At 40.7% G+C, this 24,926-nt stretch overlaps 3 protein-coding genes across 6 annotated transcripts; 1 reads left to right on the top strand and 2 right to left on the bottom strand.

Annotated features, from left to right (window-relative positions):
* Positions 1-147: 147 nt before the first annotated feature.
* Positions 148-7,897, top strand: RB195_011634 (uncharacterized protein; the record flags this gene model as incomplete). Of its 2 annotated transcripts, XM_064193144.1 has the most annotated exons (6): positions 148-257; positions 3,059-3,151; positions 5,771-5,855; positions 5,919-5,972; positions 7,598-7,681; positions 7,739-7,897. In XM_064193144.1, 6 exons carry the CDS (start codon positions 148-150, stop codon positions 7,895-7,897), a joined length of 585 nt encoding a protein of 194 aa, XP_064050727.1. The 2 variants fall into 2 exon arrangements, with proteins under 2 accessions (XP_064050727.1, XP_013296840.2); XM_013441386.2 differs by lacking the exons at positions 148-257; positions 3,059-3,151 and having other exon boundaries at positions 5,784-5,972.
* A 1,740-nt stretch (positions 7,898-9,637) lies between these two features.
* Positions 9,638-10,979, bottom strand: RB195_011635 (uncharacterized protein; the record flags this gene model as incomplete). 2 transcript variants are annotated; one of them, XM_064193145.1, is made up of 4 exons in its annotated part: positions 9,638-9,721; positions 9,781-9,831; positions 10,741-10,791; positions 10,863-10,979. In XM_064193145.1, the coding sequence occupies 4 exons, from the start codon at positions 10,977-10,979 to the stop codon at positions 9,638-9,640; spliced, it is 303 nt and encodes a 100-aa protein (XP_064050728.1). The 2 variants fall into 2 exon arrangements, with proteins under 2 accessions (XP_064050728.1, XP_064050729.1); XM_064193146.1 differs by having other exon boundaries at positions 10,863-10,931.
* An 8-nt stretch (positions 10,980-10,987) lies between these two features.
* Positions 10,988-24,846, bottom strand: RB195_011636 (uncharacterized protein; the record flags this gene model as incomplete). Of its 2 annotated transcripts, XM_064193148.1 has the most annotated exons (13): positions 10,988-10,991; positions 11,080-11,098; positions 12,664-12,761; positions 14,098-14,204; positions 14,306-14,385; positions 17,294-17,371; positions 17,786-17,867; positions 18,882-18,953; positions 19,868-19,977; positions 20,378-20,425; positions 20,484-20,573; positions 22,327-22,416; positions 24,789-24,846. In XM_064193148.1, 13 exons carry the CDS (start codon positions 24,844-24,846, stop codon positions 10,988-10,990), a joined length of 936 nt encoding a protein of 311 aa, XP_064050730.1. The 2 variants fall into 2 exon arrangements, with proteins under 2 accessions (XP_064050730.1, XP_064050731.1); XM_064193147.1 differs by lacking the exons at positions 10,988-10,991; positions 11,080-11,098 and having other exon boundaries at positions 12,641-12,761.
* Between the last annotated feature and the right edge of the window lie 80 nt (positions 24,847-24,926).

Raw genomic sequence — 24,926 nt, forward strand, 5'->3', positions numbered from 1 at the left:
GTGCCCAAGATCAACGGAATCTGACTGCTTCTGGATGATGTTGGATGCTGCAGGACGGAGATGGTTGTATTCTGAAGTGTAGCTTCTCTTCAATTTCTCTTCAGAGAATTTCCGGTAGTGGATCACCTTCTGACAAGCGTAACAGGAATGGTAAAGGATAAAGTGAATAAAGTGCTGATTTTTCACCAATGTCACGCCAAGCTAAGGCATACCAACGATAATGGTAAAAATCCGAACCTATCTCGATTTGGGGACGGGTGTAGTGTAGCGGTCAGAGGTTCCACTTCCTGGACGATCGAGCGGAGGTTCGAATCCGCCGCAGTGCTCACAAAGCCCTTCGTACTTCCGGGGTCGATAAATTGGTACCGGACTTCTCTGGGAGGATAAAAACACTGACGTGACACATCGGGTAGCCACCGCAAGTCCATTGTATAGGCCAGTTACAGGTTCGTGAATCTCAAACGTCTATGAATTGAAGTGAACGAGGGGGCGCATCCCAAGCGGAGTGATTGACGTCAGACCCTTTGTCCTTTATCTCGATTTGAACTAGCAAAAGATAAGAGGTAAAGTGTCTGGCGTTCAAACTTAAATCTTAGGAAGCACCAGTTGGTCCACTTCAATTCAGGATCGCTTGGGGTTTACGAACGTGTAACTGTCCTATGCAATGACTCGCGGGGTTAACCCAGTACACCTCAGTGCTTTTTTCCTCCCTTATGGATTTGATGCCAATTTATCGATCCCGGAGGGATGAAAGACTCGAAAGTGTAAAGCAGAATCGAGCCTCCGGTCGAACGCGCTGCACCTACAGCGGAACCTACTTCCAACTGCACTACACCCACCGTTCAGGAATAGGAAGCTGCGCAAGAAAAACATAAAACCAATGAAATAATCAAATTCTGAATCGGAATTATGCTGTTCAAAAGCTACCTCGATGTGTAGCGAGTGGGACGATGCTTTGGCGAAATAAATTCAAATTTTACGGAATAAATTCAAAGTTTCACGTCTGTCATCAAAATACGACACAAATTCATTAATCGATTATCATAGAAAGGAATAATATGCCAATAAAGTAACGTCAGAGCGATAATGACTACTAAAATGAAAATAAAACGGAAATCTATTCGTGTAGCAGAAAAAATTATGCTGGAGTTTAGTGTTCAAGTGCTTCTACAGTGCTTGTTACGTTTTGAGGCTAATTGCAGTGCTAAGTATATTTCAATTAGTTTTGCAAATAATCACGGGAAAAGTGTAGTCATTATGGGCAGCAGGAAAAAATCGGTCTTAAAAACCACCAGAGAATCCTGTTTTAGTAGGAAGCATGGAATAGTTGGTATTGAAATTTCTGGTTAACTTTATGTCAAAAATTCGAATAGTGCGAAGGTAGGATTTTGAGCATCCTTACCGTTGTCGTTCATTATCTGCCAGAAGGAAGCTCTCCGAGTATAAATGGTGCTAAGTGAAAATTAATACATTTTTTAACATAAGTCACTAACGGGTACAGTATCGTGAAGCGTAGAATCTTAACATTCAAATGTTGAAAATTCTGAAATGTCACCAACATTTGATGATTATTTAAAAGTTTGTATACTTCAAATTTTCCTCTCAGAGTTTCAATTTCATACGAACGTAATCTACTCATTTGAGTAATATTAAACGTCAATAACAAATAAACAATAACATTCAATAGTATTGAATATTGATATTAAAGGAACAATGATATTCACTAAATAAACCTAGCGAGTATTTCAGCAAACAACTCAGATGGCATTCCTATAAGACAACGAGTTCGTCACGTAAGCGAACCCTCCTTGTTGCGCAAAATGAAAATTTTTCTTAATCTAAACTAGTACAAAAAATTCTCAAAAGAAGACTATCAAAACTAAAGGTCCTTACTATCTTAGGTATAAGCGGAGCCTAAATTTTCAAGATTCCACTGTTTCGGAGACCACGAGAACGTTTCTCCCCTAACAACAGTCACAATAAACATTGCGTTGATCTGTGTTCTAGCTCACAATTTTAGTTCTTTTTTTTCGAAATTTCTATTGATGTTTTGCTCTAAGTAGCCGGAATTCTGCTTTGATATGCTCTTTTTCAAATTCGTCCCAACAATTCGCCCCTATTCTTTCTTAGTGGTGGTAAGCCGTACAAGGATAGCAAAGTAAGTGAACCTCTCTGACTGAGGCCCCTTACCCACCGAAATCCGTTCGACCAGGACCCCTGAAGAACTCGTTCATTCTGGATTAGGGCAGCCACCCAAAAATGTGTAACCGTTGTTCTACTGTAGCGTTCTTGGCTAGGAGAAAAGATCTCGTGTGAGGATTTCGCACCTTTTGTGGCAAGAGAGATGATCTGTAAACCCATCAGCCAATGTCCTCAAAGCGGCCAACTTTGCTATATAAAACTGAAGCAAATTTCTAGTGAAGTCTGTTCTTCCTTCTTTTTATTTCATGGCACATGTCAAGATGTTTTCAAATAATTAGGTACAACGAGCGAGGAGGAAGCCTCATAAACTAAAATCGTGCAGTATTTTCGTTAATATTTCCTAAGCTAGATCCAGGATTTATATAGAGAATTGTCATCTCTGCTTTTGATCACGTTTAACTTGACATAAAAGAATTGTAAGAAGAATTTGCGTTTAAATATGAGTATGGAAAAAGTATGAGTAGGATAAATAAATAAATAAATAAATAAATAAATATGAATAGAACCATCAATACGAATGGATGAAAGGAGGAACACGGTTGTCACACACCATCGTAGTAATGCAACAATTTCTTTTCTCTTCCTTTGACATTTGTTTGACATCCTTTTCGTTTTCGAATCTTGAGAGCACTAGAAATCGAAGTGGATAAACCGCAATAAGGTTCTGCATACCCTAATATATGGTTTTATCACTTTGTGCCACAGAGATGTTGATGTTGGAATACTTATTCCATTTTTCGGTATCATTGCTCTGACGTTTCCTTTTATTACATTATATTTCTTTACAGTAATGAATTAATGAATTTGTCCCGTATTTTGATCGCAGATGCGACAGTTTGAATTTATTTCATCTAAGTGTCGTCCTATCGCTACGTTGGTCGCTTTTTGAACAGCATTCGACCATCCAGTATTGTATTTCTTTGGATCTCAGTAAGTGGGATCTTATCAGGTTGGTCAGGAAATCGACCATTGAAAGTATTCTGACCAAGATTTTTTTGAGTCTCGTCAAAACGTAAGTCTTGTAGTTCTAATAAGTGGTGAGGGTATTCCTCTACCGAAACTCATCCTTAATCGCTTGTTTGCCTCCGAGATGAGCGTAGTAAATGACAATAAAGTGTGATTCTCATGAGCCTTAGAGCAGTTTGTACTCCTTTCTAAAACTTCTTTATTTTTCTTCTGATAGTGTGTAATAATTTTTCCATATGAAAAGATTCAACACTTTCCTAACTGAAGTATGTGATGACCATGAACCTCGCTGTGGCATTTTCCACGTGATCGAATAAACGAGAACCTCCTATTCGGTCTGATTCTGTTGATTTTGATAAGGTCATGCAGGGTTCTTTCTTTTCTGCGTTATCTGTGAAGTATCTCACTGAATAAACGATAAAGCGCCTGACGTCGATCAATCCGCTTGGGACCCGCCACCACGTTCACTTCAATTGAGAATCGTTTAAGGTTCACGAACGTGTAACTAGCCTATACAATGACTTGCAGTGGCTAGCCGATGTGTCAAGTCAGTGTTTTTATCCTCCCAGACAAATCCGGTACCAATTTATCGACCCAGGAGGAATGAAAGGCTTCGTGAACACTAGGACGGATTCGAACGTCCGAACGATCGTGCAGACACCTAACCGACTGCGCTACACCCGCCCATCTCAATGAATACATTACATCAACGTAAAAGATGCGTATTGATGTTTTTGACCTTTAGTTCCAATATGATCGGCTTGCAGTTGTCTTTCGTCGAGTCGACCAGTGCGTCAGGAGGTTTTTTCGTATAAGTTTTAAGTCCTCGCGTTAAATTCCCATAAGCTTCTTTATGTAATCCGTAACTTAAAGTCCATCAAACTCATCAAACTCGTCATCAAATGAAATTTATCAGCTGCTAATTCTTGCACGTACAAAATCGGGGTTTTAGAAAGCGAAAGGCCTACAAGTTTCGTATGATCGGAACTTTGAATTACAGTATTTTCTAAAAATCGTCTCTTGATCAAAAAGACGGGTTCATTTCAAATTTCTTGTCTTAGTCGATAGAAGATCTTTTTGTTTCCATGTGTTTATGTTCTCTCCTCAACTGTTTCCTAATTTTTACTTCCTTTCAAGGAAACGAAATGATCCTGAATGTCTTAATGATCCTGAATGACTGCGAACATAGCCGAATCAAAGCTTTCTAATGAATGAGATCGAGCTATAGACGAGATTGTTTAAAAGTTGAGTTAAAATCCAAGTATAGTCAACAATTTTGACGTGCATCTCGAAAAGTGAGTATATGCTAAATTATTTGTACAACTGTCCAAAGCTTCTAATGAAAACGAATACGTTAGTCGTCATAAGAATAACCTACAACTTCTTTAACAGTACGAGGATCTTCTGTAGAGAACTGGACAGTAGAACTTAGAGTGTATAGTGTCCCTCAGTCAAAGGTCCACAGTTATAGTTGTCACTGTCTGTGTACGTGCCCAGTCGCGACTGTGTAACGTGACTGCGATCGATGTAGGACTCGATTCATTTCACGGTGCGATTGCACAGCCAGCGAATGTATAGCCTCAGTTGCAAACGCCTCGAAGCCACCGCTTCACTGCAGTAAGTGAGACACAGAGGAGATGAACTGTACGATCTCCAGGGTAAAAGGGGCGAAATCCTTACAACACCAATGCATTTTTTTCGGATTTCTCATTCTTCTATAGTCAATTCCATAGCCACGTCAAAACGACGTGAAGTACGCACAGCTGCGTAAGTGGATGCGCTCGAAGCGGCACGGCGGAGCGTAGCGGTCGGGGTAGCTTAAAGGCATCACCCTACGAATCTGAAGTGGTGAGAGTTCCAGGTGGGTTATGCCTATACGGAGTCGTAGATTATGGAGAGAAGTATGATTCTGTTTATTTCTTCCTAATTGCCGTAAAAAAACGGAAGAAGGCTCGGAAGATACGACTTCAAGCGTTCCGGCGCTCCATTTTCTACAACGAGTTCGCTTGGGGCGTGTCATCCTTATACATGCGCCGGGCCAATTAGGAAGAAATGGGCGGAATCACCCCTCTCTCCTACGATCTACGACCCCCTTCACCTGAAATCCGCTCCACCCCAGATTCGTGGGGTGAAGCCTTTGAGGGTCCTCGCTACCGCCACCCACCTCTGCAATTCGCCATGGTCCCACCGCTGTCCAGAATACGAAAAAAAATAACCAACTGGTAAATTCTCCTTCTTCACCTTTTTCACATAATTGTAACTGTTCACCTACATGTATTGTATTGTATTGCAAAACTACCTAGCTGTGTTCAGCTCTCCTTGAGCGCATAATCTGAACGTTTGTGTTTGTTCGTGAAGCGGTAGAGTAAATTACATAATTAATGATAATAATTAATTACATGATTACATCGTTCATCATTCAATACTAATTTCATTGTAATCGTTTTCTGATATTCTCAATTGTTGTGTGTAATGTAAAATTAGCATTCACGGTGCAAATTATGCATTTGATATTGGGTGCTGTATAAAACGACAAGCATACAAAACTAATTATTCATTGTTCAACACACTGAAAATTTCATTGTTTCTTTTTTTTTTGCAGGATTCATTCCAGAATGCTGTGGGCTCTTATTTTTCTCCTGACGCCAGTTTATTCACAGAAGCAATGTATCAGATCAATTGAGAAAGTGAACGCAACCACATACAACAAAGGGGACAAGTTCAACTTCGTTCATGTCAGAGCTTTCCAGGAAGCGGCATCGCTCTCACCAAATGCTGATCCATTCAAGGTGTCGAAAATAAGTGTGAGTCATCAACTCATAACAACTTTTGTCTAAAGTAAAGCAAGCCAACTACCGTATCTCTAATTTTTCGAACGAAAAAACGAGAGTACTAGAAGAGATGCTCTAAAGATGCTCTTCGCCTTCGGAGAAGTCTGGGCAGTTGTAAATGCACATTGATGCTCCCTTTGCTGTCAATTTACCGTTTGTGCGCTCTTTATGGAAACGTCGAGTGCGAGTTCTTGACAAAAACAACAACAAAGGAAAAGCAAAATGAATAAATGACCGAGAAAGCGTACGATATGGGAAAATAGTTGTAGTAAAAAAAAAGAGTTGTATGCTCAAAACGACGTGAAGTTCGATGCTGTTGCGTTGGAGCGGGGCCGCGGAGCGCTGCAGCGGTGATTAGTGCTAACAAAGGTCCCATCTCGATCCAAACCGCTCCGGCTCCACCGCGCCTCTTCGAACGCTACCGGTAACGCAACGCAACAGATTGAGCAGAATGTTCTAGTTCTGGGATGGGAGCATGTAGCAAACCTCGATAGCAGCGAACTCAGATCGTTACGATGATTACCGTATTAAGGAACTGCTAACTTATGATAAGCTACGGGTCCCACTGCATCAGAAGTAGAGTAGTGTCCTGTAATAACTCCAAGTGAAATTGTCAAGGAGTAAATGTGGCTGTGAAAATTGCGTTTGCTGTGTTTCATCTCTAAATATATACCCACATCTCTATTCCTCTGCAAGTTTTTCTTATCAGGTCAGTAATATACCTTCTTCAGAAGTGGAAACACACATGCTTACGGCTAAATAGTAGCTAACCGGTTACGTGATCTGAGGTAGAACCTTCTCTTTACTGTTATGATGATGAGGCTCACTCTTTGTCTTCTCATGTTAGCACATCATTCTGTGGTAATTGTTGGAGAAAAGGGGAAGCAAACCCATATTTTGAGTAATGTGTCCAAATTGTAAAGATCTCGAAGGAGTACACATGTATGTAGAATGAACTTCTCTTAAACGCATCACCCCACGAATATGAGGTGGTACGGATTTCAGGTGGAGTACTCGTATACGGGATCGTAGATTAAGGAGAGGAGGGGAGAGAGGGATTCCGTCCATTTCTTCCTGCTGTAAAAAACGGCCGGAAGATACGGCTTCAAGCGTTCCGGCGCGCTATTTTCTACGAGTTCGATTGGAGCGCACCAGCCCTGTGCACGCGCCGCATCTTCCAGGCCGTATTTACGCCAATTAGTAAGAAATGGACGGAATTACCTACCTCTCCATAATCTACTATCCTGTATACGAATACTCCACCTGAAATCCGCACCACCTCAGATTCGTGGGGTGATGCCTTTAAAGGATAAGAAGATAAAGTGCCCGGCGTTAGTCAATCCACACGTGGGATGAAACACCAGGTTCACTTCAATTCAGAATCGTTTGAGGTTTACGAACGTGTAACTGGCCTACGCAATGACTTGCGGGGGCTAGCCGATGTGTCAACTCAGTGTTTTTATCCTCCCAGACAAGTCTGCCTCCAACTCATCGTTCCTGGAGGAATGAAGAGCTTTGTGGGCACTAGAGTAGATTTGAACCTTAAAGAAATTACAAACAAATATCTTTTACTTTTTTCTCAACAAACATTTCTTTAGGATAGCAACAATTATGCGGTAACTGTCAAAAAATACTACATCCAACAGCCATATCAAATACACGGGATTGTGAAGCAAATAACCGTGAGCTCCGTAATAGGTCCGCAAAATCTGAAATATTGCGTCACTTTTTCACTTCAGGTACTCGCTGAAGGCAAGAAAACTATGCAGGTCGATTATAGGATTAGATACGATAAAAAAACGTACAAAATACGATATATCCTGCTTCCACCGGGCGACTATGAAAGACAGCGTGAAGAATGCGTCACAGCAAAAAAAGGTAGATGGGCTAAACTATAACAGCTAGTCTCTCGTTGTTTTTCTGCTGTTGTTTCTGCTACTACGATCACTGAAACTTTCTTGGTGATGTAACAATAAAGCTGCTTTTTCCGACATATACTCGATGTTTTGGTTAGGGAACGTTGTTCTTTTCTTTTTTAATGCATGTTTTCTGCTGAACATATGGCAAATAAATACTGAAGGCAAAGAGTTTGGAGTGCTGAGAACTAATCCACTCACAAATGAAACGAGAAACAAGATCGGACAGTCACATCTTCAGAGTTCTGCTTTATTTTTTTCTCTCACCAGTAATATAGTTGCAGGGACAATTCCTAGCTCGAAAATACAATAAAATAACTGACTTCTAACTGCGAATATTTACCAAATAAATCCCATAGAAATGTTAATTTGAAATAATATTATTTCCCATTCGTGTTGAAAGTGCATTTACTCTGAACCGAACAGGTATTTCATAACAAGTAAATGTTTTGTGTTCGACGAAATTATCAGATGACACATTTATAGATGAAATTAATACCGTGAAGAAAAGACACAGGTTGGGACAGTTTCTACAACACTTGGTGATCTTGCAAATATTTCTTAAAGGCAGTATACCAATACATGAATCTGAGGTGATGCGGATTTCAGGTGGAGTATCCGTTCACAGGGTCGTAGATTATGGAGACGGAGTGGTTCCGTTCATCTCTCCCTGCATCACTGCAAACAGCCGCCTCCAGAATGTTGTTTTGTACAACGTCATCTATTGCAACGCCCCACCCTTTGCGCCGCCTCCGCCCTGTGATTCGTCGAAAATCAATTCGGACTGCCCCAATAGGCAGTAAGGGACGCTACGCGTGCAAAGGTGGCGCGCTGCAATAGAAGGCATCGTACAAAACCGCATTCAGGGGCCGGCTGCTTGCAGTGATTCAGGGAGAGATGAGCGGAACCACCCTGGTCTCCATAACCTACGACCCTGTATACGGATACTCCACCTGAAATTCGTACCACCCCAGATTCGTGGTATGCTGCCTTTAAGTACTCGCGCAGGCGCCAATGGCTCAAACTGGGAGAGAAAGGAGTCTCGACTCCTGGGCTGGAGTTCAAAGGGATCATGTTGTTGGTGGTGCTGGTATGTCAAGGGTGTCATTCATGGGGAGCTTCTGCCGCATAGTTCTACTATCAAAGGCCAGGACGGTTTCAAACCTTGGATCGTTCAGTCATAGCCGAATCTCTTACCGACTGTTGTACACCGGGCAGATTGCGAGTAAATTGAAGTAAACTATTTACTACTTTTCCATATTTTTCTTCTCCGAGCGCCTTGTACAGGTCTTTTCACTACTTGTGCCTCGGTAACAGCCTCAGTGTTTCTGGATGGATGTGATGAGTTTACATGGAATACTTAATTTATCACAATTGAAAGGTCTGAAATATTTTCAAATTGATTCTAATGTTGGTTTCAAGCTCATGCTGTTTGTTCTACATATAATGCTGTACTTCATGTTCTCTTTCCGAACCAGCCAATTCTTACTCAAGTTTTTCCGGATAGCTGGTCTCTGGAAGACCTTGTTTGATCATACTTTCTCTGATTTTATTCTTGAAGTAAGGAATTTTCGTAGAAATGGTTATTTCGAAGAATGGAAGGGACGTATTTCAAAGAAACACATGAACTTTATTCTTGCGAACACGTTTATCACAAGTGAAAGTAGTTTGTTATCGCATTGTATGTGTGTCTCTTCTCCATTGGTGGGAAATTTTTTTTTTTTACGTTTCGGCTGCAATTTTTGCAAGTTGCTTAGAGTTGAGATCTGGACAAGCTTCATATCCATCATCCGGCTGGCCCGTTGTCTGTAACTACTAACATTAAAGAAGATTTTGTGGATTATGTGTAAAAAATTATAATCTACCCCCATTTTGGATTTTACTTGCTGTTGTTGGTTCACTGGTGGTGCAACCGGCTGGAATGACATCGTTTGATTAACAGTACTACTCAAAATCGATTAGATTTTTTTGTGGATCTGATCTATTTATTTATTTTTTTGTTTTTGCGAATTTGAGGCTACCAGCAAGAAATTCCTAATCACAACAGGTTTAGGGACCGGTTCAAATATCCTAAGAAAATTTGATTTGAGGAACTAGATTCGAGTATTAGAAAGAGTGGATTTCTCGAAATTCGACCATCCACTCAGGGAATCTTCTCCGCTTTTTCTGAATGTGTTTTTTTTCGGTTAATTTCATTTCGCAAAAATCACTGTCATGCATTGCTGATTCAGCAAAACGGACCATGTTTTTGAGACAAGAGTCAGCTATTTTCATCTAGACCAAATCAAAGCTCCATCTACTTAGGTGCATATATGATTAGAGGATAATTACCTACTAAATCCATAATAAATGAGTATAGAAAGATATATAGGGTTGCAAAACGCAATAGGCAACGCCCATCCTAGATTTCCAACCATCTGTCGAAACATACCCATCACACAGCCGGAGTCAAACTAGTAATCTTCTGCTCCATAAGCAGACCCGTTGTTAGCCGCATCACGTCCAAGATAAACACGCATATCTATGCCACTCATGCTCTATAGAACAACATAAAAATTCAACTTGATAATTACTGGAAAGGAACAGTTCCGGTCCAATTATCAGATCGAACTTCTATATCGTCCTCGAGAACGAAACCAGTATAAAGAAGATCAGTACCGATCTTGGCTACAGCTCAAGAAAATCAATTAGAAACCAATGCATTTTTATGTCAAAATTACTACATTTCCATTTCGCCACATATGCATTTTTAATGACGTGTAATCGAGCCAGGACGACCTGACGAATTGCAAAGGCCCCATAGGGCTGCGTAACTTTGTAACTACCTTTGACTCTTGGGATTTTTTCGTTCTCTCCTGAGGGTCATTACTGCTATTCTGGAAGCAAATATCAGATGATTTTTCAAATGAAGCGCTTTTTCAGAAGTTTTAACGGCAATCGCGCAAACCTTAACCGCATCGCTTCCACCTCCTGTTTGTCTGTCTTTCTTTCCATCGGAACATTTGACGATTGACATGAATATGAGAGAGAACATGCAAATTGCTTCGATTATTTCCCAGTACATGCTTTATTTCACCTAGAAATGGCACCATATCTATTTTACACTTTCGCCTAGAGAATATACATCTAAATAATTACCTATATAATTTTAAGGAAAAAATTACCTAATCTTATCCACGAAATCTGTAGAAACAAAGACTCTCTCACAAACGAAAGCTCACCGCCGACCTTGCACACTGATCTGTGACAAATAGAGACTCACTGTTGACTGTATTCCTAACCATAATATTTTGATAACATTCCATTTTTCGTTGCTGATCATTTGAATAGTGTAAAAGTCGTTTGCAGGTTGAGTAGGCCGCTGCCTATTCTTAATTTGTTGTTTGTATGTAGTGAAATTGATTTGATTTTTGGCCCAAATTTTTGGACCAAAATTATCAAACTATATCAGAGATTTCAAAGTTTTTTTTTTTGAGGTTGATGCGATTTTTTACTGAATAGACTACCCATTACAACTACAGATTTGGGTATTTAAACTAGAACATAGATAGGAGGGAGTAGCGCAGTTGGAAAGTGGTTCAGCTGTGGTAGCAACATGATCGATCGGAGGTTCGATTCCGCCCTGTTGGCAACCAAGCCCTTCATCCTCATTTATCTTCGATAAATTGGTGCCGGGGTGGGTGTAGTGTAGCGGTTAGAGGTTCCGCTTCCTGCACGATCGATCGGAGGTTCGAATCCGCCCCAGTGCTCACCAAGCCCTTCATCCCTCCGGGGTCGATAAATTGGTACCTGTCTCGTCTGGGAGGATAAAAACACTGACTTGACACATTGGCTAGCCACCGCAAGTCACTGTATAGGCCAGTGACACGTTCCTGAACCTCAAACGATTCTGAATTAAAGTGAACGTGGGGGCGCATTCTAAGCGGACTGATTAACGCCAGACACTTATTTCAGAGATGTTCTTGCTCTTCGATAGTTCCTCTTAATGGAGCCAACTAAATCACGATCATAAAATAATTAGAACAAAAGAGGAGCTCAAAAATTCAAAATCAGTTTCATATGCAGAAACAGATAACGACAGAAGGAAGTTACGCTGATCAAAAATATTTCGCTTCAGGAAATCTTCAAGAAAAAAACCTGCATCGGTTCCAAACTCATTCGATGCACTTCTTGAAATCAGTCATTTCATTCTTTGCTAGTTTTCAGTTACTGCAATTACCCAACCTTTTCTTGACGCCTATTCCACTTCGTTTTTTCATAGAGATTTTAGATTAATTAGTAAATGATGGTCGGAAGTTATTTTCCATTCTTTCTTTTTGTAGCCGAATTTAAACACGTTTTCAAACTGAAACAGAGGACTAAATTCTTGGAAACGATTTTAAAAATTGTGTAAATAGACAAGAAAAACGCCTGACTTCTATTTTTTGTTATTAGGCGACTTTGGAACAGTTGCAAGAACAACAGTTTGAGCATAGAGTTTATTAGCAAATCAGTGCCTCAGAAATGCTTTTGTATCTCACATAAATAAAAGATCAGTGAGAATTCTAATGATATTATGGAAGTCTACTCCAAATAAAAATGCAAACTTCATTACCGTTTAAGCTTAAATAGTGAAGACATTAAATGATGTTATAACCGTGTATAGGAAAAATCAAAATGATATTAATCCTAAAATAAGGCGGAGACTTATGTAACATTTCAGTTATTTTTTTCCAGGTCTCCCTCTTAATTAAAAATATCCATCTCACTCATATAATGTATAGAAACTAAAATAATTGTGAACGTGATTAGCAGGAAACACAAGACAGGAGCGACATCTTCGACTTTCACAGAACTGACGAGAAGCCTGGAAGAGCTAGAATCAGTTGCAAAGTCACTTTTTTTTGAAATTATAACGGATGTCAGAGATGCTCAATGCCCACACCAAGGCAGCTTAATTCCTCAAAAACGATACTGTAGTTCTATTTGAGGCACTAGTGCCCTCATAGTTGGGTCAAAATGACATGAACCGCAGACAGTTGCGTGAGCGGCTGCGCTTGAAGCGGCGCAGTGGAGCGTAGCGGTTGAGATCGTGCAAGGATCCTCGCTACCGTCACCCATCTCTGCAGTTTGCCACGCTCCCATCTCGATTCAAACCGCTGTCTCCACCGTAGCGCTTCGAGCGCAACCGCTTACGCAACTATCCGTGCTTCATGTCAATTTGACTCGACTGTACTGTACTGCGACGGCACACTCGTCCCTGCGGCACTGCTGTGTCCAGTTCGAATTAAATATGCGTTGCAATCACTTTGTGGTATATTAGTACTGGAACTCGCTTTACGGGTCAAAGAGGATAGAAATTTTGTTGAGGAGAGTGAACTGGAAGTGAGCCCTCTTAGCTAGTACCCTAGTAAATAAATCATCGCAATAGCTTGATTCACACGCTTACTTAACAGTTATAGAGTTCTATTGTAATTGCGATCACTATCAAAAAGTTATTTAAAAGTGTGCTCTAGTACTTAGCCCTTATGGGTGCGCATTGAGATAAAGTGATGTTATTCGTTCATTTCTTTTCTTAATTTCATCAGACGAGGCTGCCAACAGTTAATAAGCATTCTACTTTTGCTCAAAAAAGAAACTAGAAACAAAATACATCTCCAAAACTAACGTTCTGTTTAGGGAAATGTTTGGAAATGTAACTAAGGATCACATTTTTAAAAATCATAGTTTTCATCCCAGAAACTGACATATCGAGCGAGAAAATCCAGAAAAACTCTTATCAACTGTAAGTTCAATATGTTACGGAGAAATTGTTGGGTATCAAAACCAATCTTTTGGGTTACCAAAATGTTAACCGCTTAAAACTAGGATAAGCGAGTTTTCTCAAATGCCGATCGATGCCTGCAGACGAGTGAATTTTTTCTTGTATCAGCAGCCTCTCGTATACACGTTCCGGATGGATGTTCACTTCATTTCCTTCACGATATTCTATGTTTACGTCTAGATGTGCATCGATTGCTTATTTCTGGATTTGCAAAACCGCCTATGCGATGCACATGAAAGTGAGGTTTCGTGTGCCACATCTTAGTAATCCAAATATCTTATGTCGTAAAAATTTCAAGAACTTCTTATTTTCCTTGAAAGAGGAGACTACTAAAAGCTGATTACCATTAATCGAGAATAAAATCTACAATAAACTCTACTTGAGTTTGTTGAGATATATAGGCCTGTCGTGGAGAGGTTGAATTTCTCTCCAGCCGTGTAGAAGAACACGTCCATCAGTAGCAAGGTGATGTCGGATAAGTTCAAGCTAAAATCACTGCTGTAGATGATTTTCTGAGCAAAACTGTTGCGTTCGGACTGAGACTATGTTTTTGGAAAATTGATGAATGAGAGTTTTTGCCGAACTACCTGTTGCTTTGAAACATAACTTGGTTCCGCTAAGACAGTCCATATCACACCTTCAGAGCATGGAGGAGTTGTCAATGATCCTACAAGTGTTGGTAGCGTTAGTGGACAAGGTATAGCCGGAAATGCTATCCATATTTATTAACAGCTATAATTATCATTATTATTTACAGCTTCCGCGGTATCGCCTTCGTCAGAGGTTGGAAAACTCAGAGCTGTTAATTATCTGTATTTTGAAAAGTCTCATCACCCGACAGAAAGCAATAGAACGGTTTGCAGACTAAAAGAACAACACATCGGCGAGTCCTTACCTCATATGAGGAAAAGGGTTATGTAGCAGAGTTCCTGGTACTACAACAATAAATGAACAACAAGGATTTTTATAGGCGCAGCAGTACAATTCACCAATGAATTAAATCCCGATGAGGCCTTCATATAAGACCAGTTGTAAATTTTTAGACTTTTTGAGAGTTGTCCAAAACACCTCCAGTATCCTTCGTGCTATGAGCTCAGATTCGAACGACAATATATCATAAATTCAATCTCTGCTTCGGATTTCTCATGACGTATTCTGCAGAGCGGGTGTAGTGTAGCGGCTAGAGGTTCCGCTTCCTGCACGATCGATCAGAGGTTCGAATCCGCCCTAGTGCTCACCACGTCTTTCATCCCTCCGGGGTCGATAAATTGGTAGCAGACTTGTCTGGGAGGATAAAAACATTGACTTGACACATCGACTAGCCACCGCAAGACACTGTATAGGCCAGTTACACATTCGTAAACCTAAACCGAATCTGAATTGAAGTGAACGTGGGGGCGCATCCCAAGCGGATTGATTAACGCCAGAAACTTTATCCCTTATAATTTATTCTGCAGTGAACTCCGAGTAAGGTTTTGCCTTCGTGAGAAAATTTAGATGCTTCTCTGCTCGAATAACGGTGGGCGACCATTTTCTTCTATGTCGTCGCCACCACTTAACCAGTGTAATACGGCGAACCATTCCCGATACCATGCACCCACGCTCTCTATCTCATGAGGACAGCTATGAAAGTAGCTAATAGTTGTACAAAGTCGGTCATACGCACGATTATGTACTAGGTGTCGTTAGATGTTTACTGTTAGTATTTCCACAACCTTTACGTTATTAAAGGCAGCATACCACGAATCTGGGATGGTACGGATTTCAAGTAGAGTGTCCGTATGCAGGGTCGTAGATTATGAAGACTAGGATGGTTCCGCTCATCTCTCCCTGAATCACTGCAAGCAGCCGGCCCCTGAATGCTGTTTCGTACGATGCCTTCTACAACGCGCCACCCTTGCACGCGTAGCGTCCCTTACTGCCTATCGGGGCAATCCGAATTGATTTTCGACGAATTGCAGGGCAGAGGCGGCGCAAAGGGTGGAGCCTTGCAATAGATTTGGTCCTAAAAACAGCATTCTGGAGGATGTTTCCAGTTATGCAGGGAACGATGAGCGGATCTACCCCGGTCTCCATAATCTACGACCCTGTATACGGATACTCCACCTCAAGTCTGCACCCCGCATACGGATACTCCACCTCAAATCTGCACCATCTCAAATTCGTGGTATGCTGCCTTTAAGTAGACCCGTTTGGCGCAAGCGCCTTCATGCCGCTTATCTCATATCGTCAAACAAATGAGGTAGGAATCTTCTTTGGGTCGTTCACCAACGTTCACCAAGTTTCATTTTTGAGAAGGGTGAGCAAACGGAATTTTTTTGGGCCCTTCACCAGGTTTTATCTTAGAGAAGGGAGTCATGTCTGTCGGTTATGAGCACGGTTTCCAGCAGCAAAAGCCTGCTTAATATTGTATGGATATTTCAGACTACAAAAACATTCATATAGTTCGCAGTCTTAGAACCTTCAGACTGTTTTCTGTACTGTGATAAGATAAGTCACTTATAGCCTTGGTTTTTCCAGATTCTGACGAAGGCTAGGACGCCAAAATATTAACCTGCTAGTAAACATCAGTACCAATTTTTGCTACAGCTCAAATAAATCCATAGAACTTACTGTAAACTCCCAAACAATATTTCATAGCACTACAGTATTCACGCGACTAAACACTTGCCGCTTTATAGTCGGGTCTAAACGACATGAAGCCTGGTGCAATTGCGTAGGCGGCTCCAAGCGAAGCGATAGAGATAGCCGTTGGAATCGAGGTAGGACCATCGCGTAATACAGCAATGAAAAGTGGTCGCAGGTGTCTTTACTCGATCCTAACCGCTGCGCTCCACCGCACCGCTTCGAGCGCAACCGCTCACGCATCCGCACCGTGCTTCATGTCGTTTCGACTCTACTATACATTGCATTAGGTTATCAACGATTTTGTGTTGTTTACGTCTTATTATATTTTGAAATTTTGCCTATGGACAATAAATGGTATCAACGGTGCTAGGTGCAAACCCGACCGCCCTGTTGAGCCCAATCATATTTGTATACCGTTCAATACCGCATGCAGCGAATTTTGAATTTATACGCATTAGTCGAATGTTAAAAAAATGCTATTTTCCTATTACTCGGATGATCATGATGAGAGTTCTGACATTTTTGTGATCCTTGCTTCCACATGTACGATCAGAAGCTCCTAGAACTCCCGCTTCTACAGAAGCTTTCTGAACGGAATAATTGAAATTACGATCCATGACTACTCACATCCTCAGAAGATGTGATCTCTTTCAGTAATGCTGAGAGTGAGGACTCGAAGTGTTTTTTATAGGAAACAACGTACGCATCGGAGAGGTCACCTTGTACGTTAAAATTCTTATTTTCTATTTTCTTTTTCTTTCTCAAAAAAAAACTCCACCAAAATCACCTCAAAGCCGTTTCAAACTGTTTAAATGGGACTCACCTTTGCTTTTTTTCAATAACGGCTCTCTTCAATTTTAATAAACATACAGTGTATTCCACTATTGATATTAGTATTTCAGTAGTAGCGTTACAAAAGTTCATATAATCTTCATATTCTCAGTTACCTTCGTATCGAAAGAATGTTGCTGTGTCCTTCGGTAGTAGGGCGTGCGGATTGTACCCTATAGTCCCCGTCTGTGAATCTGATAGAGGATTTTTCATTTTAAAGAAAACTGTCCTAACGGCGGCGCATTACGAAATTCTTCCAGAAAGACAGACACGAAGGGGAGGGGTGCGTGTAGTGTAGATCACGCTCAATTCGCCATAGAAACAAGAAATCAAGAAAGGCGTGCGAAACAGTCCTGTGGGATCTTTGCCCCCAACGACGTAACTTATAATGTGACCCACCGAATCGTGTCACATACACAATCGTAGACGCGTTGCGGATTTCCTGCATCGCCGGGGGACGGGACCGCAGAAGGCTGTTTCACACGCATTTATCACTAGGGGAAATTGAGCGTGATCACGCTAAAACACGCGAACTGCCCCCTTATTCCTGCTAATTTTTCGTGATACGCCATTTTTCAAAATGAAAATCTATAGAGTTCAAGACCAACTTGTTAAGTTAGCATTATCGAACGCTTTTTCTAAATCCATCAAAGCTTTCCCTTTTTTTGCTACTTGTAATAGAACAGCAACCTGAAAAGGATTTTCTCTTGCTAGATATGATCTATTCTATTCCAACTAGTATGTTAATTTTACTTTCATTATCATTAGATTTTTATCAGCCATTTAGTTTCATGTGGTTATACGGTCAAACATTTTGCTTGTTCTTTGCATTTTCAGACTGGGTTCGCTCTTGATTCTCTTGATTTCGCAAAGAGCAAAGAATGACGAGTAACGAGTGAATTTCAAAATATTGATCGTGTTGTTGCAGAAATAGGTGAGAATGGACCTAAACGGGCAGAAGAGTATACATAGTCGTCAGTTCCGTCCCACTACGGTGCTTCGGGTGCTTATCTGTGTCTTTCAGCGCGGGTTACTGTAGTTTGTTATGGACAGATCTGGCCTTTAGTATGACATGGTCCCGGTCCCATATGAAAACGTTCGTGTAGTGTATGAAGTTCATCTACGTCGTTCTTCACAGAAGCAGGCGACTGAACTGTAGAAATACGTCTAAGAAGCTAACTGATTTAATTTTGTCTAAATAGACCTTAGTAGTAGTACTCTTTACGTGTGTATATTATACTGTTGTGTTGCATTCTTAGTCTTTACGTGGCAAACTTTTATGGATTTTATTTTAAGTGCTTTGTCTGCACCATTTACTTACAAATTTTATATTTATTACTGACGTTTGCATCTGCCCGAGAAAGAGTCAGGGCATAAAAAGCCAGATCCCTAAAAAAGGATTTGGAACCAAGGAGCTCCTAGGACCTTACATTAGTATCGAGTGTGATCTGAACGGGCTAGACCATAAAAGTGGCTTGGCAGTCCAAGATCCTGATGAGGTTCGAGAGTCCTACTAGTGCTGACTAACATCCACCCAATGATCGATGTCCATCATAACTCTGCAGTGGATCCGAAACACAACAGAGGAGCGTTATGAAATATCACCGTGGATGTAAATTTGTTCCTTGACCTTCCTTTTATATGTTATGAGTGATGCTGCATGAAGATAATGATCACGACAACAATCCATCGAATAACGCTTACCACAGCAATGGTTTCCGGAACCCCCATCGCAGTTGTTGCGTTGTAACCATCCAAAATGTGCACAAAATGGATCTAAATGCAGACTCAAAAGGATTGTCATGCTAAATAATAACGGGCTTATTCTGTCGCATGTATGTGTTCACTTCGTTTCACGTTAGTATACAAATGAAGGCAGCAAACAACGAATCTGACGTAGTAAAGAATTCCGCGGGAAAAGCTAGAGATGATGTTGTAGATGGCGGGATTCGGGGTGGTTCCACTCATGTCTCTTTGATCTTCGTTAAAAAAAGCCGTGGGAGATGCTTTTTCACGACGATCTCAATTCCAATGCGCCGACCATGTGCACGCACCGCATCCACTTGCGAGCGGCCATAGATCAATAAGGTCTCCTCACTAGGGTATTCAAGTAAAACCAATCAATAATCTGCTGACGGTACCGTAACGTGTACATAGAGGCGTATTCTGACCTCTATCTCGTCAAAACTAGAGCGATTTCCACGCCATTTTTTTACGAGGATCGGTGGGATATGAGCGGAACCACTCCGGATCCTGCAGTCTACTATCCCATCTCTAGCTTTTCAAGCAGATTCGTGGTATGCTGCGCTTAATCGCTTGAATAAAGACAAGAAGAACTTTGTCTAATACACTGAGAAATGCTTTCACATTGTAGCCGTTTCGAAAGAACGTAGATGTAAAATCAAATTTGAATATTCTATCGATTTAGTACTAGCACCTTTAGCAAGAAGACTACGCAACGACCTAGATGAAATTTTCTATCAATATTTATTCAAAAAAAGAAGAAAGACTTTGCTGAAAGGGAAACCATTTTAATTCTCCAGCAGATATTTACGGCGATAAGCGGTTCTGGTTTGAAAGCAAGCGAAGCGAGCACCACAAAAATCCTCAAGTTCAGCATTAGCTGGACATTTAGACTGGTTTAAAATAAGACAAGTGAACAAATTTTTGTAAAAGAAAATCTGTCTTACCTCCATTGGGAAATGAAGTCTTCCAAGAGTATGCTCGCTACCACTATTATCATTGCCACCCCAATGAAAGTGGAATTGTTGTAAAATGTATTTTCCACCCAATCCACCTCCTTAAAGAAATTGCTGCAGTTCGCACAATGACGTACTTATTACATCTCGTTAAAGGCATTACTCCACGAATCTGAGGTGCTACGGATTTCAAGTGAAGTATTCGTGTACGGGATCGTAGATTATGGAAAGGGCAGTGATTCCGCCTATTTCTTCCTAATTGCCGTAAAAACGGCCCGGAAAATGCGGCGCGTGCACAAGGCTGGCGCGCTCCAATCGAACTCCTTGTAGGAAATAGCGCGCCGAAACGCCCTAAACCGTATCTTCCGGGCCGTTTTTTACGGAAATTAGGTAGAAATGGACGGGATCACCCTTCTCTCCATAATCTACCATCCCATATACGAATACTCCACCTGAAATCCGTACCACCTAAGATTCGTGGGGTGATGAGTTTAAATGTACCCGTTATGTACGGCTGCTTCTTCGAAGACCGAAATTCCTTCGCGAGTTCTAAGAATAAGAAGAAGTTGAAACTACAGAAGAAACCTTGAGCAAACAGACAGATTACCTGAATGCCCATTACTGGAGGCTACTACGCAGCCAATAACGTCATAATTATGAAATTGAATAGGTGTCCAGCGCATAACTATTGCTCTTCCTAAATTCAATTATATGTCGCTACTCACGTGAAGAATCAAGGAAAACCAAAAGCAGCATTGATTCAAAAGCCTGAACTCCACGTCTTATAAAGTAACCATCCTTCATTCGTCTCCCTACCATCGTGGTCATAACAAACGACTAATAGCCTACTATCAGGAGGATGGGAAATGGAAAAAGTTCCAAAGGTTCAAGTTTTATGCAGGCGAAAGTTAGTTAAAGTTAAAAGAGTTAAAAGTTAAAGTTAGTTAAAGTTAAAAGGTCAATTTACGTAAGAACGCGAACTGGGAAATCTCAATAGCAAAAATAGTTCACCATCAATAATACCACATAATATTATCTATGAGGTGACCACCAGCATATCTGCAACCAACAGCCTCGAATATCCCGAGACCAAGTTTCATTGCGATCCAGGAACTCTGAATGTTAGATTTGCTACGAAAATACAATAAAATCGAAAAGGATTCCCGCAGGGCATTGTTCAAATGGCATAGACATTCGTGATCTGCTCCACCGAACACTTCTAGATCAGTTTCCGTCCATCTCCATACAATACGAAAGGAGAAACCGTAGAATTGATTCTACGGTTTCTCCTTTCGTATTGTATTGTCCAAGGCAACTTTACTCATCTTCTACTTGGTTCGCTCCCCAACACCGCTGCTGTGGAATATGTCCAGCAGCTGTTGTCGGATTTGATCTACACCAGGACATTGAAACTTTTGAACAACACCAACCCGAATACAACACCACCCACAACAAATACAAATGCGCCAAATATTTTAAATTTTCTTTACGATTGTATTTCTGCCATTCACTCGTTTGAAACAATAACCTCGATCTTTTATTGTCATTCATACCGGAAATCAGACTAAAACAGACACTACATGGAAGGAATTGCAGTGCATACATGAGATTTACCGACGGAACTCAGCTGTAAAACACTGTTTCACACAAATACTTTTGCCATATCTCTACGAGATCGACTAACCGTCAAATTCTGTGGGAACAACATCGTGCACCAGTGCAGGATTGATAAACAAAATTTCAAAACTACCGCGAAAATCCGCGACTTTCAGTTTGTAAGTAGAAATCGTTTTTCAATTGGATCATCAGCGGCCACGGGATCAGTGCGCCATGGTTTTCTAGCATAAAAAAAGAAAACTGTAAGCACTGCAGATGCTCGGACAGTCGCCACGACGCATAACTAGGAGCGACTGCCCGACATAAGCAGTGTCTCATTACCACCGCCATCGGACGCTGTAATCATTTTGTTCTCATCTTATCATTATTATATTCTCATGTTTTCTCATCGCTTATCCACGCTTCTCTAGTGATAATTCGCCTTACAAGTGTTTTCTGCCTAAGTGTTATGTTATTCCCTTTCTTGTTATGTTATCACTTATCTTGTTAGGATATCTTACCTACGTTATTATCGTTACTTATATCCACGGTTTAATTACTCTAGTTTGAGATAAATCTATACTTCAATCGGATTCGTGTCGTGTAAGAGGAAAACAGCTAGACAGTAACCTACACAATTATTGGAACCAAAACAATAGTCAAGACCCGCGTGGCAAGGCTAAAACTATTTTAAAAAGTTCTTGTTATTCATCCCAGCTGATATTTTTGATATCAACGAAGATATTTATTTGGTAAACTATTAGTAGGAGAATATATTCTATGCTTGAATCTACTTGAACTAAACCTAAACCAAAACAAACATAACATAACAAAACAAAACAAAAGGGCCTCACCAATATCCAGGTCGATGGGTGATTGTCTCTTTCCCTTCGAGCACAAACCATCCCAATGAGCGGCACGGTAGCTCCTCTGATCAATGTTACCTGAAATATCTTTTCGCAAATCATACGCTACTTCGCGTTATTTTTTCGTCCTGAAAAATATGAAAGCCGAAAGAAATCGAAAAACTATTTTCAATTTCACCTATTGTTTTTTTTGAAGATCCGCCTACATTAGCTGCTCTTCCCATATAAAAACAAGCACTTCCCACCGTTATTAGTTTATGATGCAGTTTCAGGACTGCTATGTGTCACCATATATCATACGTGTTACATTTACATATACATATATACATGCATATACGTATACATGCACATATACATATACATATACATATACATATACATATACATATACATATACATATACATATACATATACATATACATATACATAAACATATACATATACATATACATATACATATACATATACATATACATATACATATACATATACACATACATATACATATACATATACATATACATATACATATACATATACATATACATATACATATACATATACATATATAAAGCACCTTTTTAGGAGAAACCGCCACGCTTGCTCACCACTGAATTGAGTGTGCTGGTATTTTCGAGAATATCGTCAAAAATGCCAACCAACTTAGTTAAATTTGTAGGTGCGTGCAAGGCACGTTGTCCTTGGGCATTCAAGGATCGTTGCATGGTTAAGTTAGAATACATTTATAAGTAAGTGATACTGGGAAAAATCCACTAATAACGACTATAAAAACGACCCATTAAGGCAACAATAAGGCGCAGTACACATAAGCGAATAAGTACGAGTAACAGCAGGAATAAGGCGAGAGTTGACAAGAATTCTGAATTAGGAATAAACACTCTGGTAGACTGCTTATGTACTGCTCTTCCTGACGATTCCCGCCCTCACGATATTTGGAAAGGCATTTCGAATCGTAGTTCGAAACGCGCTTCGAGACCATCTGCTCCCTTGTCGTGGGAACGTCGGCTGCTTAGAATCGCGCTTCTGCCAGATTTCTTCCAAACGGAGAAAGAAAACTTTCCCACAAAACACTGGATTAGAACACGATGCATGTATGTGAACAACTATCATCTTCCCAATGGACCGCAGCATACAAACATTGCTCTACTAGATACAACATCTTGAGCAGTACACATGTCGCAGACATGTGATTTTACGCCCGGACATTGAACCAGAGTGATCAAGTTTTGGCAACCAGGAGAGATTATCCATATTGGCAAGGCCACATACTAGGGCATAAGCTCTTGTTTTCCCACGAGATAGAGTTGTCTCCCCACAGCGGGAATCAAAGTTAATGAATACCTTAACTGGGTAGGATTCTAACTTAGAGGCGTCAAGCAGTCTCATCATCAAGTCTGCAGTCTTCCTGTAATGTGTTTGATGTCGCGTGTTACTTCGTCGCTCATAGCTCCAAGGAAATGCATCGCATATCCGTCCCAACTAAATTTGCCTTCATTGGCGCATGCAGCAGCGTCTCTGATCTTCCGCCTTTGATGTAGGACGTAGCATCAGCCTTTTAATTGAGCGTTCTATGACGCTGACCAGCTTCTCATTTGGCCTGGAGAACACCCTCTGCTAATAAAGCGAGAAAAGTAGGCGAAAGCAGAAAGAACGGTCTCCTTTACTAAATCTTCGATGATCTGGTATGCTCCACAAGCGGCACATTTCTTCTTGCCTTGCTCCGAAGTCAGCTCGCTCATCATGTTAAGTTCCTAGAATAAATGTACATACCTAAAACTCTTAGATATATTTGTTCCGTTGAGCATGAATAGGACATCAGAAACCCATCCGTTCCTCATGAACATCCTCTTATCCAGGTTCAACTGAATACGGATCTTTTCACATGTTTCATCAAACCAACATTCGCTTCTTGACATTCTTGACTGATGCTTGACATTATCAGAATGATATTATCATCATTCATATCAAGAAAAATATTGCTACTGCCTGCCGTCAACCTTCGCTCCTACGGTATCCCACGCCATTCCTCGTATTACGTTCACCAGAGTGACACCAAATATTTTTGGTAAGATTGTGTAACTCTGTTGAACCCCTCTACTGACATCGAGTGATATTATCGCGGGATGAATTTTATTCGTGAAGTTCTTTACATAACACACTAAGCATCCTTGTGTGCTTGGTTGTCCAGGGCTTCCGTGACCGCCTCCGTCTCAACTGAGGCAAGGACCTTCTTCAAGTCAATGACAGTGATACACGAGCCGCCCACATCTGTACAGCAGCATTTCGTACTCTTCCGATATTCGTAGGAATGCATGGGGGGAATAGAGACAGAACGAGTGTAAGTCTCCTATGGATGCGTTGCGATCACCCGAACATCCATAAGCCCCAACAACATTAATACAGAATTAGCCTTTAAGGAAAAACCTACCTTTTAGTGACTTCACCAAGTATATTATTAAGAAGAATATTGATTGTAAAGACGGCATTTGAAATTGAGTAGTGTTTACTTTAGATGGATATCTGAATTTGCTAATAATTAATAGCACACAAATCAGTGATCACAACC

The sequence above is a fragment of the Necator americanus genome, chromosome III, assembly GCF_031761385.1.
Source record: "Necator americanus strain Aroian chromosome III, whole genome shotgun sequence".
In the NCBI taxonomy this organism is placed as follows: domain Eukaryota; kingdom Metazoa; phylum Nematoda; class Chromadorea; order Rhabditida; family Ancylostomatidae; genus Necator; species Necator americanus.